This window comes from Oratosquilla oratoria, chromosome 3, assembly GCF_046742065.1.
Source record: "Oratosquilla oratoria isolate Oo_2021 chromosome 3, ASM4674206v1, whole genome shotgun sequence".
Classification (NCBI taxonomy): domain Eukaryota; kingdom Metazoa; phylum Arthropoda; class Malacostraca; order Stomatopoda; family Squillidae; genus Oratosquilla; species Oratosquilla oratoria.
In genome coordinates, this window is record NC_134779.1 from 80,757,949 (window position 1) to 80,784,247 (window position 26,299).

The 26,299-nt window shown below is 39.5% G+C and overlaps 1 protein-coding gene across 7 annotated transcripts in view; it reads left to right on the forward strand.

The window, feature by feature from the left end:
• The window catches only part of LOC143024158 (putative bifunctional dTTP/UTP pyrophosphatase/methyltransferase protein), a 149,736-nt gene that overhangs the window by 97,105 nt on the left and 26,332 nt on the right, over nucleotides 1-26,299 (forward strand). For all 7 annotated transcript variants that reach the window (XM_076182955.1, XM_076182953.1, XM_076182957.1 and 4 more), the window contains exons 3-4: nucleotides 2,028-2,138; nucleotides 22,524-22,654. In XM_076182955.1, coding sequence (XP_076039070.1) covers nucleotides 2,028-2,138; nucleotides 22,524-22,654 — 242 coding nt within the window. The remainder of the gene's footprint in view (nucleotides 1-2,027; nucleotides 2,139-22,523; nucleotides 22,655-26,299) is intronic.

Consider the following 26,299-nt stretch of genomic DNA (forward strand, 5'->3'; position numbering starts at 1 on the left):
GATTTAATGAAGCGGCCTTGCTGTGGATGTGCTGTGTCTTGCGACACTGCTTCTGACCCAGGGCAGAGGACAAGGTGCAGGGATGACCCGTCATCCAGGAGGTGCTCAGATAGGAGGGAGGGTGGAGGGGTGTGGAGTGTTTTCAGGGATGGAGTGGGTGGAAATCATTGTGTGCCTTTCTCTTTTTGGCTACCTCCCTTGTAAGGGGGAAAAAGCCTTGGTATATGTATGTAAAAGCAAATTAGGATTGTGGTACACAATCTTCCACTTCTAAAGCCAAATTGTTTAGGGTTTACTATTTTATTTTCTTCCAAGTGTTTGGTCCATTTGTTTCTGATGACTTTTTCACATATTTTTGCTACTGTGCTTGTAAGGAATACTGGTCTGAAGTTTGCAGGATCTTCCCTACTTCCTCCTTTATATATTGGTACTATGTTTGCATCTTTCCAATCTTGTAGTACCTTTCCTTCTTTGAGTGAGAAGTCTATTATCTTGTATAATTTGTCTGTCAGTTCGTCTATACACTCTTTCAGTATCCAATTTGCAATTCCATCTGGTGCATGGGATTTCCTGATATCTAAGTTTTTTTTATTTGGTTTCTTATTTCTTTCTGTGTTACCTTTATTTCTTTCATTTTGAGTGATCTTTCTGGTTGTCCATCTTCCCAAAATTGTGAGCTCTCAATTGTAAAAACAGACCTGAAATGTCTGATCATAACTTCAGCCATTTCTGTGTCATCTATATATTCTTTATCACCTTCACACAATTTCACTATTTCATGTTTATCCTTTAGTTTTTCATTTATATATCTGTAGAAGAGTTTAAGTTGATCCTTAGATTTGTCTATAATATCTTTTTCATAATTTCTTTTTTCTTTCCTGTGTATATTCACATATTTGTTCCTAAGTTTTATATATGTTTGCCATTTGGATGTTTTTTTTTTTTCTTCTTTTTTTGTATTTTTTCCATTTTTTCCAGGCTTTGTCTCTTATGTCTCTAGTCTCGCTACACCTGTTATACCAACACTTTATATAAATCTCTATTTGTTTCTTTTTTGGTACATACTGTATTTTTCAATTTCTCCATGTACTTTTCTTTGAATATGTTCCATTTGTCTTCCATCTTTGCTTTCTTCCTTCAACTGAAGGAGTACCTTGCACTGAATGAGTTCATATCCTCTCATAATTTTTCCTTCTTTCTTTTCCTTTCCTTTCTTTCCAAACATATACCAGATGGTCATTGATCCTTATAATGATAATGATCATATCAAAGCATACACCCATTGTACACCCATCCCAGACTCATTTAAAAACCCATATGTTGGCCCTCTCATCTTGACTCCTCATGGATGAAGATCCCTGTCTCCTGTCACACTGCTGAGGTCAAAAGTAATGTAGCAAGACACAACACCTTCATAGCAAGGCCTGACAGTGGGAGCTATATTTAACCTGCACCACTTTGTTACATGGTGGCTCTCCCTTCCTTATCCATTCAAGAAATGTACAGAACAGACAAGAAGAAATCCCTTCTGGCCATGCCATTTCTTCATTTACTCACTCTCCATTTACTCCTATCTTTTGCACATTGTTCCTTGCCTGATAGACCTACATCTTATTCAATACTCCTTTCATCCTGCCCATCACCTAGGTATGGGAAAGGAAAATCCTTGCCCCTTTCACTCCCTTCATGTGTATCTATTCTACATTAATCTCTCCAGTGTAAGCTCCTCCCCTGAACTGAATAGAAGTGCAATTTGGTAAAATAGGGAAATGATGAAGTTTTCATATATTGTTCTGGTTAATATTAGACAATCTTGTTCAGCCAAAGAGACAACCTCTCACTGAAGAATTTTATGTAAAGTAAATGTAGAATGTATAAATGTAGAATTCATGAAGATTATGAGATTATATTATTTTTACTAAACAAAAGATTACAGGGAGTTTCCAGTTTTACTAAGTAGTTTCTTGGCACAAGTGTCCACAAAGATAGAACTATTGGTAAGCTGAAGTCACACTGGTTTCTTGCAGGGGCTGAGCATCAGAATCATCCCTTCACATTTTGAAGAGACTCTTGACCCAAAGAGCTTTGCTAACCCATGGGAATATGCAATTGCAACAGCCAAGGGGAAGGCAGAAGAGGTAATGTGATATATTAATTCTCTCTCTGTGTATATGCATTTACTTAATTGTACCTAACTGTATTTGAATGCTTGCTGGTAGAGTGTGTTAGGGCATTGTAAGTTGCGGCAGAGGTCAGGATGATGACGATTCAAATCCTGATCGGGGATAGTTGAACTAAGGGCATGGCTCATTAAATTCCATGCTACAAAGTCCATTGTAAGGAGTATTGTCTTAGCCTCCCTATAGGGGAGAGTTTGTGACATAAAACCAAATCACCTTATTGTATTTACCTAATTTATTTTAATTTGCTCCCATGACCTCTTAAAGCCCTTCCATCTTTAATCAGGAGCTCTCTTTTATCAATGCAATCTATCACCTTTAGTGACCTGAATAATGTAATCATATCACCTATTTCTCTTTGATCTTTCAAAGTTGGCAGACCCAGTACTTTTAGTCTTTCCTCATATGGGTTATCTGCCAGGCTGGGGACCAGTTTGGTTGCTGCTCTTTATATTCTTGCAATCTTGCTTATATCCTCCACTCTGTGTGGGGACCATACTACTAACACATATTCCAGTCTTATATGTATCAGAGTTTCAATGAGTTTTTTCATCATCTCTTCATCCATATAATGGAACACCACTTTAATCTTCTTTACCTAGTTGTACCTAGTTGTAATATACTGGAGGGGAGCTATGCTCGTGGTGACCCATCTTTGTATCTCTCCGCATCAAGTTTTATCTTAAAATCTTGTATAGTGTTAGCACATACTGTTTTGTTGTCTAATTTGTTCCATGTATTTATCGCTCTGTGTGGGAAACTGTTCCTTTTCAAGTTTTTTCTATAACTATCCTTTTTCAGTTTTTTTCCGTGTCCTTTTGTTTTACCATTTTCCCACACTAATAGGTCGTTCCTGTCTAAAAATTTCCATTCCTTTCATTATTCTGTAGATAGTTAGCAAATCTCCTCTTTCTCTTCTTTGTTCCAGAGTTGGTAGGTTCAATTTGGATAGTCTTTGCTCATATGTTAGTGCGGCGAGTTTCGGTGCTAGTTTGGTTGTCGCTCTTTGTAATCTTTCTAGTTTCTTAATATTCTTTTTGGTACTGGGTGTCCAAAGTGATGCTGCGTACTCAAGTTTTGGTCTTATTAGTGTAGTTAGTATTTTCCTTATCATTTCTTCGTCCGTATAAGTAAATGCCACTTTGATTGCTCTCAATAAGTTGTAGGTTTCTCCAAACATCTTATTTATATGCTTATCTGGTTTCATGTCCTTTCCAATCATCACTCCAAGATCTTTTTCATAGTTTGTTTTTATTTTTTCTTCCCCAATTCTGTAATCTTTTGATATTCTGTTTCTACTCTTTCCAAATTCCATTATGCTGCATTTCTTAATATTGAATTTTACTTCTCACTTTTGAGTCCAGTAGTCTGTATGTCTCTCCCACAATGCTGCTGATATGTCTGTCAGGTGACATTGTTTTTTATGAAGACTCCCAAGTCTTTCTCCTCTTTTGTTTTTGTAATGGGTTCACCTCCCAAGGAATAGTTTAAGGATGGGTTTTTGCCACTATTGCCCATTTCCAGTGCTTTGCATTTTTTTGGTATTGAACTTCATATCCCATTCTTGGCTCTATGCAAAAATACTACACTCAAACTTCGTTTATCCGGCCTTCACATATCTGGATTTCGGTTTATCCGGACCTTTTGAAGCAGCTGGGTAGCTAAATATTATTTTCGAAAATTATATTTAGCTGCCCGAAAAAACGAAAAACCGCCACGTACGCAAGGCGAACGATACCAAGTTACAGTAGTTTGAAATGTAAACACCAGATGGCATGCGGCGGGGTACATAAATGACGCTAGTCATGGGGTGAAGGCCGTACAACACCTATTTACAGTACACTACTATACAGTACAGACGCTCCTCAACTTATGTTTTAGTTGCTTTCTGAACGGCCGAACGTAATTTGAAAATGAACGTAAGTTGTTACTGTACTATACATCCGTAAATTCTATTACCGTATCTTATAAAACACCCCTAAATCATTAATTATACACATAACATTGTAAAATACAGTAAACTTCCACTTATCCGAACCCCAAGGGGGATTAGAAATGTCCGATTAACCGAATTGTTCAGTTAATCCGACTTTGTATGTTTCATTCCCGTGGAGTTTTATGAGGTAATGTCGTATGCAATATTCGTACCTGTGAATTTAACATACACATGGAAATGCTTATAATAGTTCATAAACATATTCTATAGAGTATAAACAGCCGATTAAGTGTAAACATGGAGTGTGCTGCCACCATGTGAGCACTTAGTGAAGCTTGCGGGTGGCGGAAGAGGCGGCGGGGTGTTTGAATGTTCGGTTGAGATCCAAATACATTCGGTTGAAGCGATGGCTACCGTATTGAGAAAATATTCGGTTAATGCGATTATTCGGTTAAAACGCTTTCGGATAAGCGCGAGTTTACTGTAACATTAATTTCAAATAAATTAAATTCAAGCAACATAAATTGAGATGGTGGAGGAGGAGGAGGCAAGGCACGTTCAGTCTGTCGTTTGTATCATGTAAACAATGGACGCAGCGTCATGCGTAAGTATCGTTTGAACTATGGAGAGCGCGATAAACTAAAAAATTCACTCCAAAAAAATTTACCATTTTTTTACAGTCGGTTCAAACGTAAAATCGAAAAAATTGTAAAACGAATGAACGTAAGTAGGGGAGCGTCTGTACTACGAATACACCTGTGTCATCATACCTGATAGACCTACATCTTATTCAATACTCCTTTCATCCTGCCCATCACCTAGGTATGGGAAAGGAAAATCCTCGCCCCTTTCACTCCCTTCATGTGTATCTATTCTACATTAATCTCTCCAGTGTAAGGTCCTCCCCTGAACTGAATAGAAGTGCAATTTGGTATATCAGGGAAATGATGAAGTTTTCATATATTGTTCTGGTTAATATTAGACAATCTTATTCAGCCAAAGAGACAACCTCTCACTGAAGAATTTTATGTAAAGTAAATGTAGAATGTATAAATGTAGAATTCATGAAGATTATGAGATTATATTATTTTTACTCAAAAGATTACAGGGAGTTTCCAGTTTTACTAAGTAGTTTCTTGGCACAAGTGTCCACAAAGATAGAACCATTGGTAAGCTGAAGTCACACTGGTTTCTTGCAGGTACACACAGTCCACCCAGCCTTCTCTCTCATGCAGCATATCAGTCACTCTTGAGTAAAAGCTTAAAAGGTTTGACACACATGACCTTCCAGATCTGAAGCCAAACAGACTATCTGTCAGAATGTTCATCTTTTCAAGATATTTGGTCCATTGATCTTTCACAATCCTTGCACAATTTCACTATTGTATTGAGTAGTGATACTGGCCTATAATTTAGTGGTGTTTCCTTGTTTCCACCTTTGTGTGTGTGTATATATATGTATGTATATAAATATATATATTTTTGTGTGTATATATACATATATATATATATATATATATATATATATATATGTATATATATGTATGGGTGTCTTGTGGAGTGTCTAAAAAAAGGAGGTACAGTGATGGTGGACCGGCTAGTGAGATTGTTTAATGTTTGACTAAAATAGAGTAGAGTGCCAGAGTACTGGAGGAGTGCTTGTATAGTTCAGCTTTACAAGGGAAAAGGGGACAAGTGTGAGTGTAGGAGTTTCACAGGGATCAGTTTGCTGAGTGTGGTTGGGAAGGCTTATGGGAGGTTTTTGATTGAGAGGATTAGGTGAGGATGTGAGAAAGCTATAGGAAAAGGTAAGGATGTTTTTTTGGGCCTTTATGTATTTGGAAAAGGCTTATGACAGAGTAGACAGGAAGGCACTGTGGGAGGTATTGCAGATATATGGGATAGGAGGAAAGTTGCTAAGAGCATCTAAGAGTTTTTTATAAGAATAGTAGAGCCTGTGTTAGAATTAGAATGGAGAGAGTGAGTGGTTTAAGGTAAAGATTGGACTTCACCAGGGATGTGTTATGTGGCCTTGGCTGTTCTTTTTATACATAGATGGGGTAGTGGGAGAGAGAAACACAAGGGTAGTGGGTTGGGAATTGGAGATGGTTCAAGAAAATGGAGAAAAGTGGGAGATAAATCAGTTGTTGTTTGCTGATGACACTGTGCTTGTAGCAGGATCAGAGGAGGGATTAAGGAAGTTAGTGACATAGTTTGGGAATGTGTGTGAATGAAGTTGAAGATAAATGTGGGTAAAAATAAGGTGATGAGATGTACAAGAGGAGAAAGTGACAGCAAATTGGAAGTGAGTATTAAGGGAGGGAGACTGGAGGAAGTGGATAGCTTTAGATACTTGGATTCAAATGTGGCAAGAAAGGGAAGAATGGAGGTAGAATGTAGATTGAGAGAAGCAAGTAAATGCCTCGGTGGATTAAAAAGTGTAATGAGAAATAGACATTTGGGAATGGATGCTAAGAGTAGATTGTATGAAGGAGTGATTGTGCCGACAGCACTGTACCGGGCAGAAACAGGGAACATAAGAAAGGAAGAGTTTAAATGTATTTCAGGTGAAATATCTGAGAGGTATGATAAGGGTTACTAGCCTGGATAGAGTGTGAAATGAGGAGGTGAGGAGGAGAATGGGGGTGGAAAGGGATTTGGGAGATAGGGTTGATGAAAGAGTATTGGGATGGTTTGGACACACGGAAAGAATGAGTGAAGAAAGATTAGTAAAAGAGATGTGTAAGGCAGAGGTGGAAGGAGTGAACATGATGGGGGGACCAAGGATGAGATGGATGAAGTAAAAGGGGCATTGGAAAAGAGGTTAATGTCTGTTGAGGAAGGAAAGGAGAAGACAGAAGATTGGGGTGAGTGGAGAATTGTTGTGTATAGATGATGGTGTGATGCATGGAAGGGAGTGGGTGGAGGGTGGGGGATGAGGGAGTATGTGTAAATAATATTTTGATGCAGCCCAAAGGGATTTCTCCCCATCTTCTCTTTTTCTGCATGAGGGGATGGAGAGGGGGGTTGCCAATTAAATGAAGTGGCTTTGCTGTGGATGTGCTGTCTTGCTGCATTGCTTCTGACCCAGGGCAGTGGGCAAGATGCAGGGATGACCTGTCATCTAGGACGAGGCAAGATAAGAAAGAGGGAGGGGGGTGAATAGGAGTAGAATATATTGGGATGGAATGGGTGGGAGTGGATTTTTGCCTTTGTTTTTGGCTACCTCCCATGTAAGGGGGAAAAGCCATTGGTATATGTATGTGTGTGTGTGTGTGTGTGTGTGTGTATATATATATATATATATATATATATATATATATATATATACACGCACATGTACATACACATACACATACACCTGGAACAAACTGGATGAAAAAATAGTGTGCAAAAACCACTCATGAAATTAAGAGCAAGCTAGACACTGCAAGATACAAAAGCAGGACAGCACAAGCATAGCTTCCCCTTTCCATAAAATACAACTAGGTAAATGTATATTTATATGTATATATATATCCATTCCCAAATATCTATTCCTCATTACACTCTTTAATCCACCAAGGCATTTACTCGCTTCTCTCAATCTACATTCTACCTCCACTTTCACTCCACCTTTCCCTGCCACATTTGCACCCAAGTATCTAAAACTATCCACTTCCTCCAGTCGCTCTCCCTTAATGCTCACTTCCAGTCTACTGCCACTTTCACCCCTTGTACATCTCATCACCTTACTTTTACCCACATTTATCTTTAGCTTTCTTCTATCACATACTCTCCCAAACTCTGCCACCAACTTCCTCAATCCCTCCTCCGATCCTGCCACAAGTGCAGTGTCGTCAGCAAACAACAGCTGGCTCACCTCCCACTTTTCTCCATTTTCTTTAACCATCTCCAATCCCTGACCCACTACCCTTGCATTTACCTCTCGCACCACCCCATCCATGTATAAGTTGAACAGCCAGGGCGACATAACGCATCCTTGACAAAGTCCCACCTTTACCTCGAACCACTCACTCTCTCCATTTCCAATCCTGACACAAGCTCTACTATTCTCATAAAAACTCTTGACAGCTCCCAGAAGCTTTCCTCCTATCCTGTATATCTGCATAACCTCCCACAGTGCCTTCCTGTCTACCCTATCATAAGCCTTTTCCAGATCCATAAAAGCCAAAAAAACATCCTTTCCCTTTCCTATAGCTTTCTCACATATCTGTCTTACCACAAAGATTTGGGAATGGATGCTAAGAGGAGACTGTATGAAGGAGTGCTTGTGCCAACAGCACTGTATGGCGCAGAAACATGGAGCATAAGAGAAGAAGAGAAGGAGTTTGAATGTGTTTGAGATGAGGTGTCTGAGAAGTATGATGGGGGTTACTAGGCTAGATTGAGTGAGAAATGAGGAGGTGAGGAGGAGAACAGGGATGGAAAAGGAGCTGGGAGATAGGGTTGATGAAAGAATATTAGGATGGTTTGGACACATGGAAAGAATGAGTGAAGAAAGACTAGTAAAAGAGGTGTGGAAGGCAGATGTGGAGGGAGTGAACATGAGGGGACATCCTAGGATGAGGTGGATGGATGGGGTGAAGGGGGCTTTGGGGAAGAGTGGAATGTCTGTTGAGGAAGGACGGGAGAGGACAGAAGACAGGGGTGAATGGAGAATGGTTGTATATGTATGATGTTGTGATTGCATGAGGTGGAATGGGCAGGTGGATGGGGGGTGAGGTAGTATGTGTGAGCAAAATTTGACACAGCCCAAAGGGATTTCTCCCCGTCCTCCCATTTTATGCAATGGGGGAACGGAGAGGGGGTTCGCCGATTTAATGAAGTGGCCTTGCTGTGGATGTGCTGTGTCTTGCGACACTGCTTCTGACCCAGGGCAGAGGACAAGGTGCAGGGATGACCCTTCATTCAGGAGGTGCTAAGATAAGAGGGAGGGTGGAGGGGTGTGGAGTGTATTCAGGGATGGAATGGGTGGGAATGATTTTATGCCTTTTTCTTTTTGGCTACCCCCCTTGTAAGGGGGAAAAAGCCTTGGTATATGTATGTATATATATATATGTATATATATATATATATGTATATATATATATGTATATATATATATATATATGAATATGAGTAAATATCAATGAAAGGAATGATAATGTAAAAATATTCAGGGAAGATAAAAGAAATTATGAAAAAGTCATAATAGAAAAATGTATGGATCAACCAAAAGTATTCTATATGTGAACAGCAAATTGAAAAACAAGCAACAAATAGAGAAACTACACCAGGGGAACATGGAATACACATAAGATATAGAAATGGCTGAGGTCATGAGTAAACATTTTAAATCGGTTTTCACCAGATGAAGGGCAAGAAATGAAATCCCACCTTATGGGGGAAATACAGGTAGTCGTCGACTTACGACCGAGTTCGGTTCCAACAGACAGGTCGTAAGTCGATCTGGACGCAAGTCGGTCTATATATATACATACAGTATATACAGGTACTCATTTAATGACCTACTCGGTTAACGACAACTCGGAGTAATGACGGGCTTTATGACGTCGTTTAACGTAAATCTCCCGAAGTTACGACGTCGTGTACGATAATTAAGATGGCTGAGGCAAATTTGTATGATGTTATAAATGAACTTGTACGGTGAATATTAGCTGTGAGGTAAAGTGTTCTGAAGCTTAGGTCTACATAACCATCCTGCAAGCTGCAAAAACTACCTGAGGTACAGTGTATACCGGTAGTGGTAAATTTTTTAGTTTCGACCATGGGCGCAATATAACAATAGAAAATTAATTATTAATTTTGTAAATTATAATGTATCAACGTAATATGCAATTTTGTGAGCGGAAATGAAAAAAAAAATGCTAAAACAGATTTCGTAAGTAACGAAGTCATGTCGGACGAATGGTACACCATGTTTGTTATGATAGATGCCGATGTCGAAGAAATGAAAGGATGATAAATTAATTCATCTAACGTAAACTAAACTAACCCAACCTGTGTTTAATAAATCATTACCTGCAAATTAAATGTCATCCGGCTCGTCCTCGTTGTCATCGTCGTGAGAGATGTTGGCAGACGACAAGATGGTGTCCCGAGCCTATGCTACCGACTTTGTTCATTAGCATATTTTCTTGTAGCAAGGTATTTTTTACTTTCATTTCCGCCCACAAAATTGCATATTACGTTGATACATTTTAATTTACAAAATTAATAATTAATTTTCTATTGCTATATTGCGCCCATGGTCGAAACTAAAAAAAATACCCCGGTATTCAATATGGAATGTCAGCATACGTGGATTTGGTCATATACGGTAATTTTAGGAACCTAACCACCATAAATAAACAGTAGATAAAGCTTTAATGTACTGTATAAAAGAGGGAAAATACACGAAAATAAAGATACATGTATTGCTGGACATTGTACATACAGTACATGTACGTATATGTATACACTTTCGCTTAACGACCAATTTGGTTAACGACGGCGCGCTGGTCCCAATTGTCGTCGTTAAACGAGGAGTACCTGTATTACCCTTTTATATATATATATATATATATATTGTATATTTAGCATACTGAAATAATCTTAGCATCTTTGAACTATGTTGTATAGTATTTCTAACCTTTTTATAATTTTATCTGATTTTCTTTGGGAAACGTAGCCTAGGCCTAAGCATATTGAATAAAATCCTATCATATTTGACCTATGATATTTAATACTGTATTTGTTAACCTTTGTATTATTTTACCATCAGACTTTCTTTAGGAAATGTATGCATACTGAATAAAATCTTATTATCTTTGAGCTACGTTGTTTAGTATTCATTAACTTTTTATCATTTTTGTTAAGAAACGTAGCCTGGGCCTACGCATACTGAATAAAGTCCTGTCATCTTTGACCTACAAATCCTTTTTTGTTGGTTACATTAAAATCATTGTAAAGTAAAATTAGGAAAAAAAAATTTCGAAACACATTCTTTTCGTTTATGTACTGTACCGAAAATATTGTTATCGACAACAGACTAGGCATAAACAAAGTTTACTGTTACATTTGATTAATCGCAAAACATAAAAATACAAAATGCTGTACAGAACATTTTGTTATCGGCAAAATTAGGATTTTTTTTATTTCAACAAAACACATTCTTTTCGTTTAAGTACTGTACCGAACATATTGTTATCGACAAAAACTAGCCTAGGCAAGTTTGTTATATTTTATTAATTGCAAAACATACAAAAATACAAAATGCAATGCAAAATTAGGAAACATTTTACTTCAAACAAACAAAATGAAAGAATATTTAGCTGGCTGGGATGCTGACGCTGCTGGCAGCCTGCCAAAACTATCGTACTCGCGTCTCGCAGCGTGCGGAGTAATGTACTGCCAGGCATAACATTGCAATTCTGTTACTCTATTAAATGTTAGATATTATTGCACCATCTCGTGGTCGTAAAGTCGATCAGTCGTAAGTCGCATAGGTCGTAAGTCGACGACTACCTGTAATAGCAACATGAGCTGAAATAATGGACCAAATAACAAACCTTGATGTCAGGAAATTTCATGGCCCAGATGGAATTACAAACTGGATAATAAAGGAGTGTAAAATATATAATATAATAAGTTGTTTGCAAAATATATAATATAAAAAGTTGTTCAATTAAGGAAGGTAAAATACCAGAAGACTGGAAATAGGCCAACACAAAGGAGGAAATAAGGAAAACCCCAAGAAATTACACACCGGTTTCCCCTACAAGTATTTTAGCCAAGATTTGTGAAAAAGTTATCAAAAATAGATTAACAAAACATCTGTAGGAGAACAACATACAAAACCCAAGACAGTTTGGATTCAGACAGGGAAGATCATGTGCCACAAAACTAATCTGTTTTTACTCGAGACTATTACCGTATATACTCGTCTATAGGTCGAAATCTTAAGGAATTTTTTTTAGGCCAAAACCTAGGGGTCGACCTATACACAAGTAATAATCTTGTTAGGTTGACATCCAGACATGACAAGAAAGGCTAGGAAGAACTCTTACCTTTTCTTTAGGTTCAGAAATCAAAATATTTACCTACTAGTTACAACCAGTAAACAATGGGAACATAAAATACACGGTACGTACCAATACATGTGAAATTCCTTCTAGATACGGTAACCCCATACTGTGGTTTTACCTGTTTGTTAAAATTCTTAGCACAGGCAAGCTTATTATATCATGTACACTGTTATAGTACCCATAGTTGTTTAAAAAAAAAAAAAAAAATGCTGTGATATTCTCAAATTTAGCTTTCTATATGGTATATATTATTGTTACCATTACCAAAACAATGCATGGATCTCACCATCATGAAAACAAACTGTACAGTATTGCCAACTTGTTACTGTTACTAGATATTTTACCATAGGGTTGCAGAAAAAATGTAAGGCACTTTTTTTTTTTTTTTTTTACGGATACAAAAGTTTTTGTGCATTAAATATAAACATAATTTTTTGTATTAACTGTGATGCAAAAGAAAAGTACATATTCTCTAAGTGAAACAATATTATATCCATGAATATGATACCCTATAGGGACCTGCGCGATTTCAAGTTTACCGGGTATTAATGGAGATGCATAAATTTTTTGTTGATAAATCTAAAATATTAACTTTGTCAATTTAAATTTAAGCAAAAGAAAAACATTCTTTAATTAAATTGACAGTGACACATGGTATAATCCTAAATATTTTAACTAAAATCCACCAAAATCGTTTTCCTTGCTGTCGTCATCTTCACCACCAAACAGCTCCTCCCACTCACTGATGTGTAGAGTATCATCATACGGATCAACTTCATCAGCCATAGGAATATCAACATCATTTTCCTCCTCCACATTATCATTAGCCTGATCATCCCACAGCAAGTCATCTTCAGATCCATCAAGAGCATTCGAAATCGCACATTTCTTAAAAGATTTCACCACAATTTCTGGTTTGATTTCATCCCATGCCTCTACAATCCATTCACACACTGTTGCTTGTGCTGGAGCTTGTATGTTGCCTCCCTTTGTATAAGTTTTCTCTCCTTCTATCATCCAGTTGTTCCACATCACTCGCATTGCAACTTGGAATGGTTTGTTTATGCAAACATCTAAAGGTTGAACAGGACTAGTTAAGCCACCAGGAATCACAGCTACATCAGTGTTTTCCTTCCTAATTGCATCAGTAACACCATCAACAAGATGAGACTGAAACATATCCCACACAAGGAGACTTTTTTCTTTGCTGGTCGTAAGTTCCAGACTTTTTCCCGCCATATTTGTATGCCTGCTTCATCCACCCATCCTTTCTCATGTACATGAATGATAACGCCTTTTGGAAACTTTTGTTTTAGGAGTATTTTCCTCTTATATATCACCATAGGCATCAGCTTTGTGCCGTCTGCCATACATGTTAGCACAACTGTGAAACTTGACTTTTCGTGTCCAGTAGTTTTAATTAAAATTGTTTTTTCACCAACATTACCCACTGTTCAACTGACTGGCATATCAAAATTCATGGGTGTTTCAACCATGTTTCTAATGCATGAAAGTCTATAAGCATTTTTCTTCCGGTGTTTGATTACGAACCTATGAAATGAAATTAACTTTTCATCCAGTTCTTGCGGAAGTCGCTGTGATATTTTCGTTTTCTGTCTTAGCACAAAATTGTTTCTCTTCATAAATCTTGTACACCAACCATGGCTTGCCTTAAAATTTGTGATCCCTTGTTTCCTTGCTAATTTTAAGGCAAAAATTCTAATTGATCCTCGGGAAACAGCATATCCATTCTGTCGGTTTTCACTAACAAACTTTGCCACTTCAACTTCCAACTGTGGCCACTTGTTACACTTTCCTCTGTTAGCACACTTATTTTTTGGGATATGCTTAAGTTCTGCAGAGAGCTTCCTCCAGTCTCTATCATTCTTTTCAGATATGCCAAATTTCCTTGCTGCTGCACAGTTGTTGGTAAGTTCTGCATCTTCAATCACTTGGAGCTTGAACTTTGCTGTGAACTTGTTTCTTTTCGAGTCCATGCTGACAGAGTAGGCGGGTCGATATATGAAAAAAGTACCATGACCCCAAAAAAATTATACAAAAAGGTTTCTCAGTGGTTTTTGCCTCTAATGGCTATAATGAGTATGAGAAAAAAAGTCTACCAAAATCTGACCCCCGGAAGTGGGTCAAAACTGGGTCATTTCCAAGATGCCCGCCGCTGACCAAAAAATCACTGAAACTGCTGTAACTTTGTTAATATTTGGGATAGAACAGCAACTTATACGTCTGTTTTAAGGTGTTAAAGGTCAAGAAATGCATTGGTTACAAAATTTTAATTAGGCCATTCAGTTAATCGTTTTTCCCAGCCAAATGTCTTACCAGATTAGTTATGAAGGCGGTCATAGATGAGAAACCTGATCTTGCATCACTAGTAGAAGAGACTGAGAAAATGTACTTATCCATGGTAAATGGTGACACCACACTTGAAAGTATTCTGTCAACAACTGCACTTTCTGATGTTAGTGAAGAGCTCACTAAGAAGAGAAGTGAACTTAGGGCTCACTCGAAAACAAGTCAATTATGGTTAGAACACCAACACATGCTTAGTATTGCTCGATCAATGATTAAAGCAGATCGTACCGGATCTTGGGAAAATCACTGCATGCTGTATGTAATGCTATGCCAGTATTTGCTGCAGCGGGCCATTACAATTACCTCAAGTCTGCCTATCTTTATATCCAGGAAATGAATGCACTAGAAAAGAAACATCCTAATGTATACAAGAAGTTTCAAGATGGTTTCCATGTTATCTGCCGAAAGAATAAGTTTTGGGCTGGCCTCAGTTGTGATCTAGTCATTGAGCAAACACTGATGAGGTCACTAAAAGGGGCAGGTAGTCTGACACATGGCAGTAAGATGACAGAGGAGCAGCGTGCTTTGTGGACAATGGCAGCCCCTGTAATGTTAGAGGTTAACAGTGCTATGCAAGAGTTCACTGATCTCATTTATACAACAAATGAGCAACACAAAGAGGCAACAAGTACTAGAATTGAAAGAGATGCAGCAGACCTTTCAAAGGTCAGTGAAAAATTGTCAGCTTGCTCTCCTTTCTCTTCAGAGCCTACCCTAGGAAATATCATCAATGGAATTGTTGCTGATGAAAATGTCAATGTCCATGAATTTGATTCTGTTGGAAGCCATATCATCAAAAGAATGACTGAACAACCCATATTTTCAATCACTTTCAAGAGGAGTGATAAAGCTGTAACACTAGGAAGTTCCTCTACTGTCAAAGTTGCCACTGACAGAACCATTGAACCAAGCAAGTTATTCCAGCGATTTCTGGTAGTGTCAAAAACAGGAGACCTTTCCCTGGAGGATGTTATGGCATATGAACTGAGCCCTTACCCACCATCCCTTTTTGAGAGCAAAAAAAATCTTGAGAAAAGCTGACAAACCTCAACTGGCTCATGCAATCACAGAACACTGTAACCAGCAACACCCAAGTGGAAAAATGTCAGATGACATTCCCGAAACTGAGAGATATGTTTTTGATGGTGGATCGTTGCTGCACAAGCTGAAATGGAAAAAGGGAGATACATATGGTGAAATCGCCAAGGCATATGCGGACTTTACTGTTAGGCATTATAAGGAAGCAACTGTTGTTTGATGGTTATGGGGCTGGTCCTTCTATTAAAGATAACACTCATCACAGATGGAGAGAGATCAGAAATTACCCAGTTGTTAATGTCACAAAGGAAACTGAATTTGAAGGAAAGAAGGAAGAATTTCTATCCAGGGGAACTAACAAACATCACCTGATCAGTTTAATAAGTGAAGAACTGAGACAGATGGGTTGTGTTGTAATCCAGGCAGACGGAGATGCTGATGTTGACATCACAATGGCAGCAGTTAATGCTGCAAGCACACATTCAACCACTTTGATTGGAGAAGACACAGACTAGTTGGTTCTTCTTTTGCACCACACACCACCAGACAGAAAGCCACTTTATTTTAGATCAGGCAATAAGACAAGAAGTACAACCAAAGTGTATGACATTAACCACATAAAGCATCGTCTTGGCAGTGATCTATGCACACAGTTGATATTCCTGCATGCATTCACAGGATGTGATTCAACATCACATGTGTTTGACACTGGAAAGATATCTGCTTTCCAAAAGCTTGTGAAAGGTGATGTAGTTCTCAAGTCCTGTGCCAAAGAGTTCTGTTTGAAAGACAAGACACATGCTGAAATTGAAAACTTGGGGACACAAGTGATGATCACTATGTTTGGTGGGGAGAACGCAAGTTCCCTTGCAGCTTTGCGATATATGTTTACAAAGAGGGTTGTCACTGCAAAAACATTTGTTACTCCTGAGCGTCTTCCCCCAACACAGTCTTCTACTAAATACCACTCTTACAGGGTATACTACCAAATCATGACATGGATGGAGATGCAAAGTGACATTAATCCTGTGGACTGGGGTTGGGACCTTCACAATAATCAGTATGTTCCAGTAATGTCAGATATGAATGCCGCTCCAGATACTCTTCTGAAAATGGTTCATTGCAACTGCACAACTGCTTGCAGTACTGCCAGATGCAGCTGCAGAAGATATGGACTTTTTTGTTCAGCAGCTTGTGGACCCTGTCAGCTTGACTCATGTGAGAACCAGGACACTGAGGAACTCGAAGATGATGAATGTGATGACTATGAGACGGAATGTGTAACTGACTTCTAAGAAACTGATGAGGCTTATATTCACAATTACTGTTATTTATTACTTCTTGTCAATATATTGCTAGTTACTAGAATTATGAAATTATTCAAATATGAATATTAATGTACGGAAAATAAATTATGCTGACACATGGTGACCTTTATATATAGCAGCTAAGTCCTAAGCAGGTGTCTAAATGACAATTTTATTGTTACCAATGAATTCCTTGACCCTTAAAACCTTAAAATGGACGTTTAAGTTGCTGTTCTATCCCAAATATTAACAAAGTTACAGAAGTTTCAGTGATGTTTTGGTCAGCGGCGGCCATCTTGGAAATGACCCAGTTTGACCCACTTCCGGGGGTCAGATTTTGGTAGACTTTTTTTCTCATGTTCATTACAACCATTAGAGGCAAAAACCACTGAGAAACCTTTTTGTATAATTTTTTTTGGGGTTGGAGTATATATCAACCCGCCTAGAGAACAAGGGTCTGGTGTGTCTACTTTGTAACAAGACCCATTTTAAAAATACCAACAATAGCCTGCTATAGGTCACTCCCAGTGGTGTCAGGTCAGTCACGCACAGTTGAGATTACAAGACTACTCTGAGACACTGTTGGTTAAAATTGTTTCTAACGAAACCCGCCCAGCCAGTTTATTCCAAATACCGTACATTACTTGGTCATCTGACGAGTTAAACACCATATGAGGACGGAGCCTTTATTTGTACGACGTTTCACTTATTACAGCTTTTTCAAGTACAAGTTGAGATACATGTGCTTGAGATCAAATAGGAGGGAACGGGGAGGGAAAAGAAGTAGGGGGGAAGGAAGAGGAGGAGAGGAGGAGGAGGAAGGTGATTGAACACTGAGAAAGGTTGAGAATGCTGGCCCAAATGTCCATGGGCAAAATGTTCACAAAGGGTGGTTTGAATATTTAAAAAAAATTTGCTGGCCATGGGTATTAGGGGAATTATGTGGGGCGAGATGTTGAACATGCCCTTATTTTGTTCAATAGTGTTCGTTCCTCGAATGATCGCTGCTTCTAAAGACTTCCTGCGGATTTTGTCTGGTTCTCGTATCAGCAGCTCTGCATTCTTCCAGTCCATAAGATGGCTTTCCTTGTTTCTATGTGTCACACATGCATTGGTGGTGACATCATGCCTGATGTCGTAATGGTGTTCACGTATTCGTGAACACGTGAACACCGTTACGACGTCAGGCATGATGTCACCACCAATGCATGTGTGACACATAGAAACAAGGAAAACCATCTTATGGACTGGAAGAATGCAGAGCTGCTGATACGAGAACCAGACAAAATCCGCAGGAAGTCTTTAGAAGCAGCGATCATTCAAGGAATGAACACTATTGAATAAAATAGGGGCATGTTCAACATCTTGCCCCACATAATTCCCCTAATACCCATGGCCAGCAAAAAAAATTAAAATATTCAAACCACCCTTTGTGAACATTTCGACCACGGATGTTTGGGCCAGCATTCTCAACCTTTCTCAGTGTTCAATCCCCCTCCTTCTCCTCTCCTCCTTCTCCTCCTCCTCCTCCTCCTCTCCTCCTTCTCCTCCTCCTCCTCCTCTTCCTCTCCCTTCCCCCCCTACTTCTTTTCTCTCCCCATTCCCTCCTTTCCCCTTATTTAATCTCAAGGATATGTATCTCAACTTGTACTTGAAAAGGCTGTAATAAGTGAAATGTTGTACAAATAAAGGCTCCGTCCTCATGTGGTGTTTAACTTGTCAGTCTTGTTGGCAACTGTTACTTTCATGAAAAAAAAAAACTTGGTAATCTGTTCAAGTTTTTCACTCTGCTGAAATGGCAACTTCAGTGAAACTTATTAAATATTAAAAATCAGTGAACTTGAAAAAAACATAAACCAAAATAAATCAGAATTAATGAAGTGAAAAAACCATAATAATGAATTGCTATACCAGGCAAGCCATGCCACTTCAAAGCATTAAGACGGTGGAATGCTCACAGCACCAAAACAAAAACAAGTCACTTGACCTGTACATGAGGTATAAGGAAAATTCCAGATTTTTTGGCCAAAAATGGGGTGTAGCCCTTTACACGAGATCGACCTATAGACGAGTATATACGGTAGATATAATACAGGAAAGGGACGGGCGGGCTGATTGTACTTTCTTAGACCTACACAAAGCTTTTGATAAAGTGCCACATAGAAAACTATTAGGAAAACTGAAAACCATAGGAGGGGTACAAGGTAAACTTCTAGAATGGATGGAGGGTTTCTTGCATGGAAGAAAAATGAGGGTAGTGTACAAAGATAAGGGTTCTTCTTGGGAAGAGGTGATTAGTGGGTCAGAAGCAATGAAGCAAGACACAGCACATCCACAGCAAGGCCACTTCATTTAATTGGTGACCCCCCTCTCCATCCCCTCACACAGAAAAAGAGAAGACAGGAAGAAATCCCTTCAGGCTGCGTCAAAATATCATTCACACATACATCCTAACCCCCACCCACTCTCATGCATCACAGCCTCATCCATACACAATTATTCTCCACTCACCCCTATCTTCTGTCTTCTCCCTTCTTCAGCAGATACTTCCCTCTTTCTCAATGCCCCTTTTACCCTATCCGTCCATATCATCTTTGGTCGGCCCCTCATGCTCACATCACCCACCTCTGCCTTCTACACTTCTTTTACTAACCTTTCTTCACTCATTCTTTCCATGTGTCCAAGCCATTCCAATACTCTCTCATCAACCCTATCTCCCAACTCCCTTTTCACCCCTGTTCTCCTCCTCACCTCATTTCTCACTCAATCCAGCCTAGTAACCCCTACCATACTTCTCAGACATTCCATCTCAAACACCTTTAAACTCCTACTCTCTTATGTTCCATGTTTTTGCCCCATACAGGGCTGTCAGCCCAATCACCCCTTCATAAATCTCCTCTTAGTATTCATTCCCAAATGTCTAATTCTCATTACACTTTTTAATCCCTGAAGACATTTACATGTTTCTCGCAATATGTTTTCTACCTCCATCTCCATTCCACCCTTTCCTGCCACATTTGCCCCCCAAGTATCTAAAGCTATCTACTTCCTCCAGTCTCGCTTAATACTCACTTCCAATTTGCTGTTATCCTTCCCGTGTACATCTCATCGCCTTACTTTTACCCACATTTATCTTCAACTTCCTTCTGTTGCAAACCTTCCCAAATTCCATCACTAACTTCCTAAATCCCTCCTCTGATCCTGCTACAAGCACAATGTTGTCAGCAAACAACAACTGGCTTATCTTTCATTTTTCTCCATCTTTAAATACCTCCAATCCCGAGCCCATTACCCTTGCATTTACCTCTTACACCACCCATCCATGTATAAATTGAACAACCATGGCAACATTACACTCACTCTCTCCATTTCTAATTCTAACACAGGCTCTACTACTCTTGTAAAAACTCTTGACTGTTCTAACATCTTTCCTCTTATCCCATATATCTGCAATATCTCCCACAGTGCCTTCCTGTCTACCCTGTCATAAGCCTTTTCCAAATATATAAAGGCCCAAAAAAACATCCCTACCTTTTCCCATAGCCTTTTCACATATCTGCCTTACTGCAAAAATCTAATCCACGCAACTCCTACCTGTTCTAAACCCACACTGTTCCTTACCTAATCCTCTCAGTCAAAACCTCCCTTAAGCCTTCCCAACTTCCCAACTACACTTGACAAACTGATCCCTGTGAAACTACTACACACACACTTGTTCCCTTTTCCCTTATAAAGTGGAACTATACAGGCACTCCTCCAGTCCTCCAGCACTCTATCCTCTTTTAGACAAACATTAAACAACCTTACCAGCCACTCAACCATCACTGTACCTTTTTAGACACTCCACATGACACCCATCTAACCCAGGTGCGTTACCTGCTCTCATCACTTTAATAACTGCTTGCATCTCATCTTTTCTTATTTCTCCTCCGTCTTCTTCACTCATCACTGTCATTTTCTTAGCACTTCCCACTGCAACTATCTTTCCCTCCCTGTTGTCCTTCACATTTAGCAACTCCCAAAAATACTCTGCCCTTCTTCCTCCTATTGCCATCCCTTCCATTATCATCTCTTCATCTACACATTTTACCTTTTCTTCTTATTTGATTTGCCTCTCCTTCCTCTCTAAATTTTCTTCCAAGACAACTTTTTATTACTTTCAATATTTTCTGTCATACTTACCCCATTTCACATGTGCTCCACTTTTTGTTTTATACAAGTAATGTAAACAATTTTTTTTTTTTTTTTTTTTTTTTTTTTATTACAAGTACAGTAATGTAAACAAGCTAAAATGAATTTGGATCTTCTTTTGTTTCCCATCATGAGTGACTATTTTCCCTCCCTGACTCCAAAAGTTGGAATCAGAAATATTTTGTCTCTACTGTAAACCTACTGTATTTTTCGGACCATAAGGCACGGGCAAAATCCTTAAAATCAGCCAAAATCGGGTGGTGCGCCTTATCGTGAGGTGCTCCTTATGTGTGGCTTCAGTGCAAAAAAATGCCTCGGATAGTGATGTACTATTTTGACACGTTCTGTAGCTAGCCTGCCGACGGCGACAGTGCATAGGCCTAGCAAAAGTTACAACCAAGTTATAACCAAGATCCATGTATCTTGACAAGAAAATTGCGAAAACTTCGACAGTTTTCGAGTCCATACCACCGCATTCATTCACGCTATCATGGCTATGACATGATAGCGTCCACAACACAGACAGCCATTTCGCATTGGTCTAGTCTCGCTCCACTCAGACTGTAGTCATTTGTTGATAAATCTTGTGTTTTTAAGTGAACCGAGAATTCCAGGAATAAAACTGCTGATGTTGGTTTTATTCCCCACAATTCCCGTAATGTGTGGAATCACAAACGATGACGACAACAGATGCTGTGCATCATACATGTCAAACATGCTGTAAACATGGTAAACCGTATGAGATGCATGATGCAGTCAGTGTGGATGGGGGGACATGATGGATGAAAAGTTTTAAGTAAAGCTATGAGATACTAAAAAGTGCTAAATAATTGTTGGGATAGCCAAAAATGTAGAGTACTTTATTGTGCCGTTCGGTCATGCCAGCCAGACAGCTCCGTCATCCGCGGCCTGACTTGTGTGGACACAAGATCGATCAACCTCGTGTCGTTGGTCGTCATGCATGATTATCCGTTGACAAGACCAGGTGCGCCTTATGTAAGGACGGGGAATAGCAAATTATGGGTATGCCTTATGGTACGAAGTGCCTTATGGTCCGAAAAATACGGTAAATAGCATTACTTCCCCTCTGTCTCATCAGTTGGCAAACATTTTCATCTGGGTTTGCCTATTAAAGACAAACAGGGGCTTCACATCGCTGTCACTGTTGCCATGACATCATGACAAAAATCACTATTTTCCTTCTCTGGGTCTCTCCCAAAGTTGGAACCAGCAATCTTGTGTGTATGTTTTTCAGAATTCTGCAAGCCATAGAAAAAGTTAGGAAAGTCATTTGTTGGCAGTAGAGTTACAAGTGACTGAATGTTTTCATCATTTGGAAGGAAATTTTACAGCTTCGTATCAGAAAGGGACATAGGTTGATCAATCACTTTGTGACTGTTATTGATTATATTAATGCAGTTTGAGTTTGCAGGTAGCAGAGAGACTAAAGGGAGAGGGACAGACACCTGACTTTGTTATTGGAGCAGACACTTGTGTTTACCATGAGGGCATCATATATGGAAAACCAAAGGACCCCAAAGATGCATTTGATACACTTTCAAGGTACTGTGAAATAAGCTTATGAATGTTTAACTTGTAGATCACTGTGGTAGGGTAAATAAAAGAATATAAGAGCAATGTTTTGCTTTTGCAAATAGAAAAGCCTTCATACCAGTCCTCTCAATTCTTCGAGTCCCTGGCATTCCCCCTATATACAAAATCAAAACAACACAAAAAGAAATGACACACGAAAAGTGTAACACCGTGAACGAATAGAATAAAGATAATATATTTCCTTCCTTTCAAATAAAAGTAAAGTTTTGTACATACATACATACATATACCAAAGGCTTTTTCCCCCTTACACGGAAGGTAGCCAAAAAGAAAAAGGCATAGAAATCCCTCCCACCCATTTCATTTCCCATATATTACACTCCCCTCCACCCTCCTCCCTCCCTCCTATCTTGGCACCTCCTGGATAATGGGTCATCCGTGCATCCTGTCCACTGCCCTGGGTCAGAAGCAGTGTCTCAAGACACAGCACATCCACAGCAAGGTCGCTTCATAAATTCGGCGACCCCCCTCTCCATCCCCTCATGCAGAAAGTTTTGTAGTTAAGCAAAAAAACATTAAACTATGATTTTAAAGAGTTTAAAATTTTATTACAAAATGAACATAAAACTTAATTGAATGACAAAAATAATATTTTCCTTTTACTTTATTGAACCAAAAGTTCAATTTTCAGACACTAGCCATCCTCATAGAATTGACTCCATTCTTTGTCAGAACATCAGCTAACAGTGCTGTTGAATCCACCCAAAACATCCTCAATTCTCTATTTTGAATCATCTCTTTGAGAATAACTATGTCAATTCTTAACCCCTTCCATACGATGACGCCTATGTAGGTATCATGAGGAGCAAGTGGGTACGCGAGGATGCCGATGTCGGCGTCTTGATTATACATATTGTAGTTGTACCTACGTGACCCCCATACTCTGTAAACTGGCTTCTTATATTTTCTATGGTTATCAAAATTCACGGGTGAAAGAGAACGAGGAAAATACAAGGTGAAACTGGGAAAGGAGATGTGGGTCTTTGTAAGTGCATATGGGCCTGGCAGTGAGAAGAGTGTAGAAGAAATTGAGGCCTTTTGGATAGATTTAAATGAGTGTATAGAGGATTTAGGAAGAAATGTCAATGTAATAGTACTGGGAGACCTAAATGCTAGGGTAGGAAATGGTCCAATCGATGGAGTGGTTGGGAAATGTGGAGTTCCAGGAAAGAATCGTAGTGGAGAGTTGATGGTGGAAATGTGTCTAGAAAGAGAGTTGATGATAGCAAATACAGTGTTTCGGAAGAAAGTCAAGCATAAGTACACATGGGAGAGGGTGGTAGAGGGAAGGGTGGTAGATAGAGTGCTAATGGATTATGTAGTGGTAAATAGGATTATAATAGGAAGAGTTAAGGATGTACATGTGCTAAGGGGAGAGGGTGGGGGAATATCAGATCATTTTTTGGTGGAAGGTAAGTTGAGAGTGGAGGATAGATGGAGAACGAGGAAAGGGACAAAAGGTAGGGAGGTTCTTAGAGTGAACTCTTTAAATGAAAAGGAAAAGGAGAAGGAGTACGGAAAGAAGCTGAAGGAGGAGTGGGAGGGAGTAAAGGATAGAGTAGAGCTGGGTGTGGAGGAGGAATGGGGATGGTTCAAGGAGGGAGTCATAAAGTGTGCAAGGATGGTGTGTGGAACAAGAAGGACAGGGGGAAATAGAAGAAAGGCTAGTGAATGGTGGGATGAGGAAACAAAGAAGGTTGTAGAAGAGAAGAAGCGAGCTTTCACAGATTGGTTACAAAATAGGACGAGGGAGTCATATGAGAGGTACAAAGAAAAGAAAAAAGAAGTAAAGCAAAAGGTAAAGGCTGCAAAGAGGAGAGCAGATGTGAAATGGGGTAAGAGTATGACAGAAAATTTTGAAAGTAATAAAAAGATGTTTTGGAAAGAAATTAAGAGAGGAAGAGGAGGAGAATCATGTAGAGAAGAAAAGGTAAAAGGTGCAGATGGAGAGATGATAATGGAAGAGAAGGCAGTAAGGGGAAGATGGGCAGAATATTTTAGGGAGTTGCTAAATGTGAAGGAGGATAGGGAGGGAAAGATAGCTGCATTGGGAAATGCGAAGAAAATGAGAGTGATGAGTGAAGAGAATGGAGGAGTAATAAGGAAGGATGAGATGAAGGCAGTTGTTAAGATGATGAAAGCAGGTAAGGCACCTGGTCTGGATGGATGCCATGCAGAATGTCTGAAAAAGGGAGGTACAGTGATGGTGGACTGGCTGGTGAGGTTATTTAATGTTTGCTGGAGAGAGGGTAGAGTGCCGGAGGACTGGAGGGGTGCCTGTATAGTTCCTCTTTACAAGGGAAAAGGGGACAAGTGTGAATGTAGTAGTTTCAGAGGGATTAGCTTGTTAAGTGTAGTTTGGGAAGGCTTATGGGAGGATCTTGATTGAGAGGATTAGGAGAGGAACAGAAGGAGTAATTGGTGAGGAACAGTGTGGATTTAGGACAGGTAGAGGTTGTGTAGATCAGATCTTTGTGGTAAGACAGGTATGTGAGAAAGTCATAGGAAAGGGGAAGGATGTTTTTTGGGCTTTTATGGATCTGGAAAAGGCTTATGATAGGGTAGACAGAAAGGCACTGTGGGAGGTTATGCAGATATATGGGATAGGAGGAAAGTTTTTGGGTGCTGTCAAGAGTATTTATGAGAGTAGTAGAGCTTGTGTCAGGATTAGAAATGGAGAGAGTGAGTGGTTCGAGGTAAAGGTGGGACTTCGTCAGGGATGCGTCATGTCGCCCTGGCTGTTCAACTTATACATGGATGGGGTGGTGCGAGAGGTAAATGCAAGGGTAGTGGGCAAGGGATTGGTTAAAGAAAATGGAGAAAAGTGGGAGGTGAGCCAGCTGTTGTTTGCTGACGACACTGCGCTTGTGGCAGGATCGGAGGAGGGATTGAGGAAGTTGGTGGCAGAGTCTGGGAGAGTATGTGATAGAAGAAAGCTAAAGATAAATGTAGGTAAACGTAAGGTGATGAGATGTACATGGGGTGAAAGTGGCAGTAGACTGAAAGTGAGCATTGAGGGAGAGCGACTGGAGGAAGTGGATAATTTTAGATACTTGGGTGCAAATGTGGCAGGAAAAGGTGGAGTGAAGGTGGAGGTAGAATGTAGATTGAGAGAAGCGAGTAAATGCCTTGGTGGATTAAAGAGTGTAATGAGGAATAGACATTTGGGAATGGATGCTAAGAGGAGACTTTATGAAGGAGTGCTTGTGCCAACAGCACTGTATGGGGCAGAAACATGGAACATAAGAGAAGAAGAGAGAAGGAGTTTGAATGTGTTTGAGATGAGGTGTCTGAGAAGTATGATGGGGGTTACTAGGCTAGATAGAGTGAGAAATGAGGAGGTGAGGAGGAGAACAGGGGTGGAAAAGGAGCTGGGAGATAGGGTTGATGAAAGAATATTAGGATGGTTTGGACACATGGAAAGAATGAGTGAAGAAAGACTAGTAAAAGATGTATGGAAGGCAGATGTGGAGGGAGTGAACATGAGGGGACGTCTTAGGATGAGGTGGATGAATGGGGTGAAAGGAGCTTTGGGGAAGAGGGGAATGTCTGTTGAGGAAGGACGGGAGAGGACAGAAGACGGGTGAATGGAGA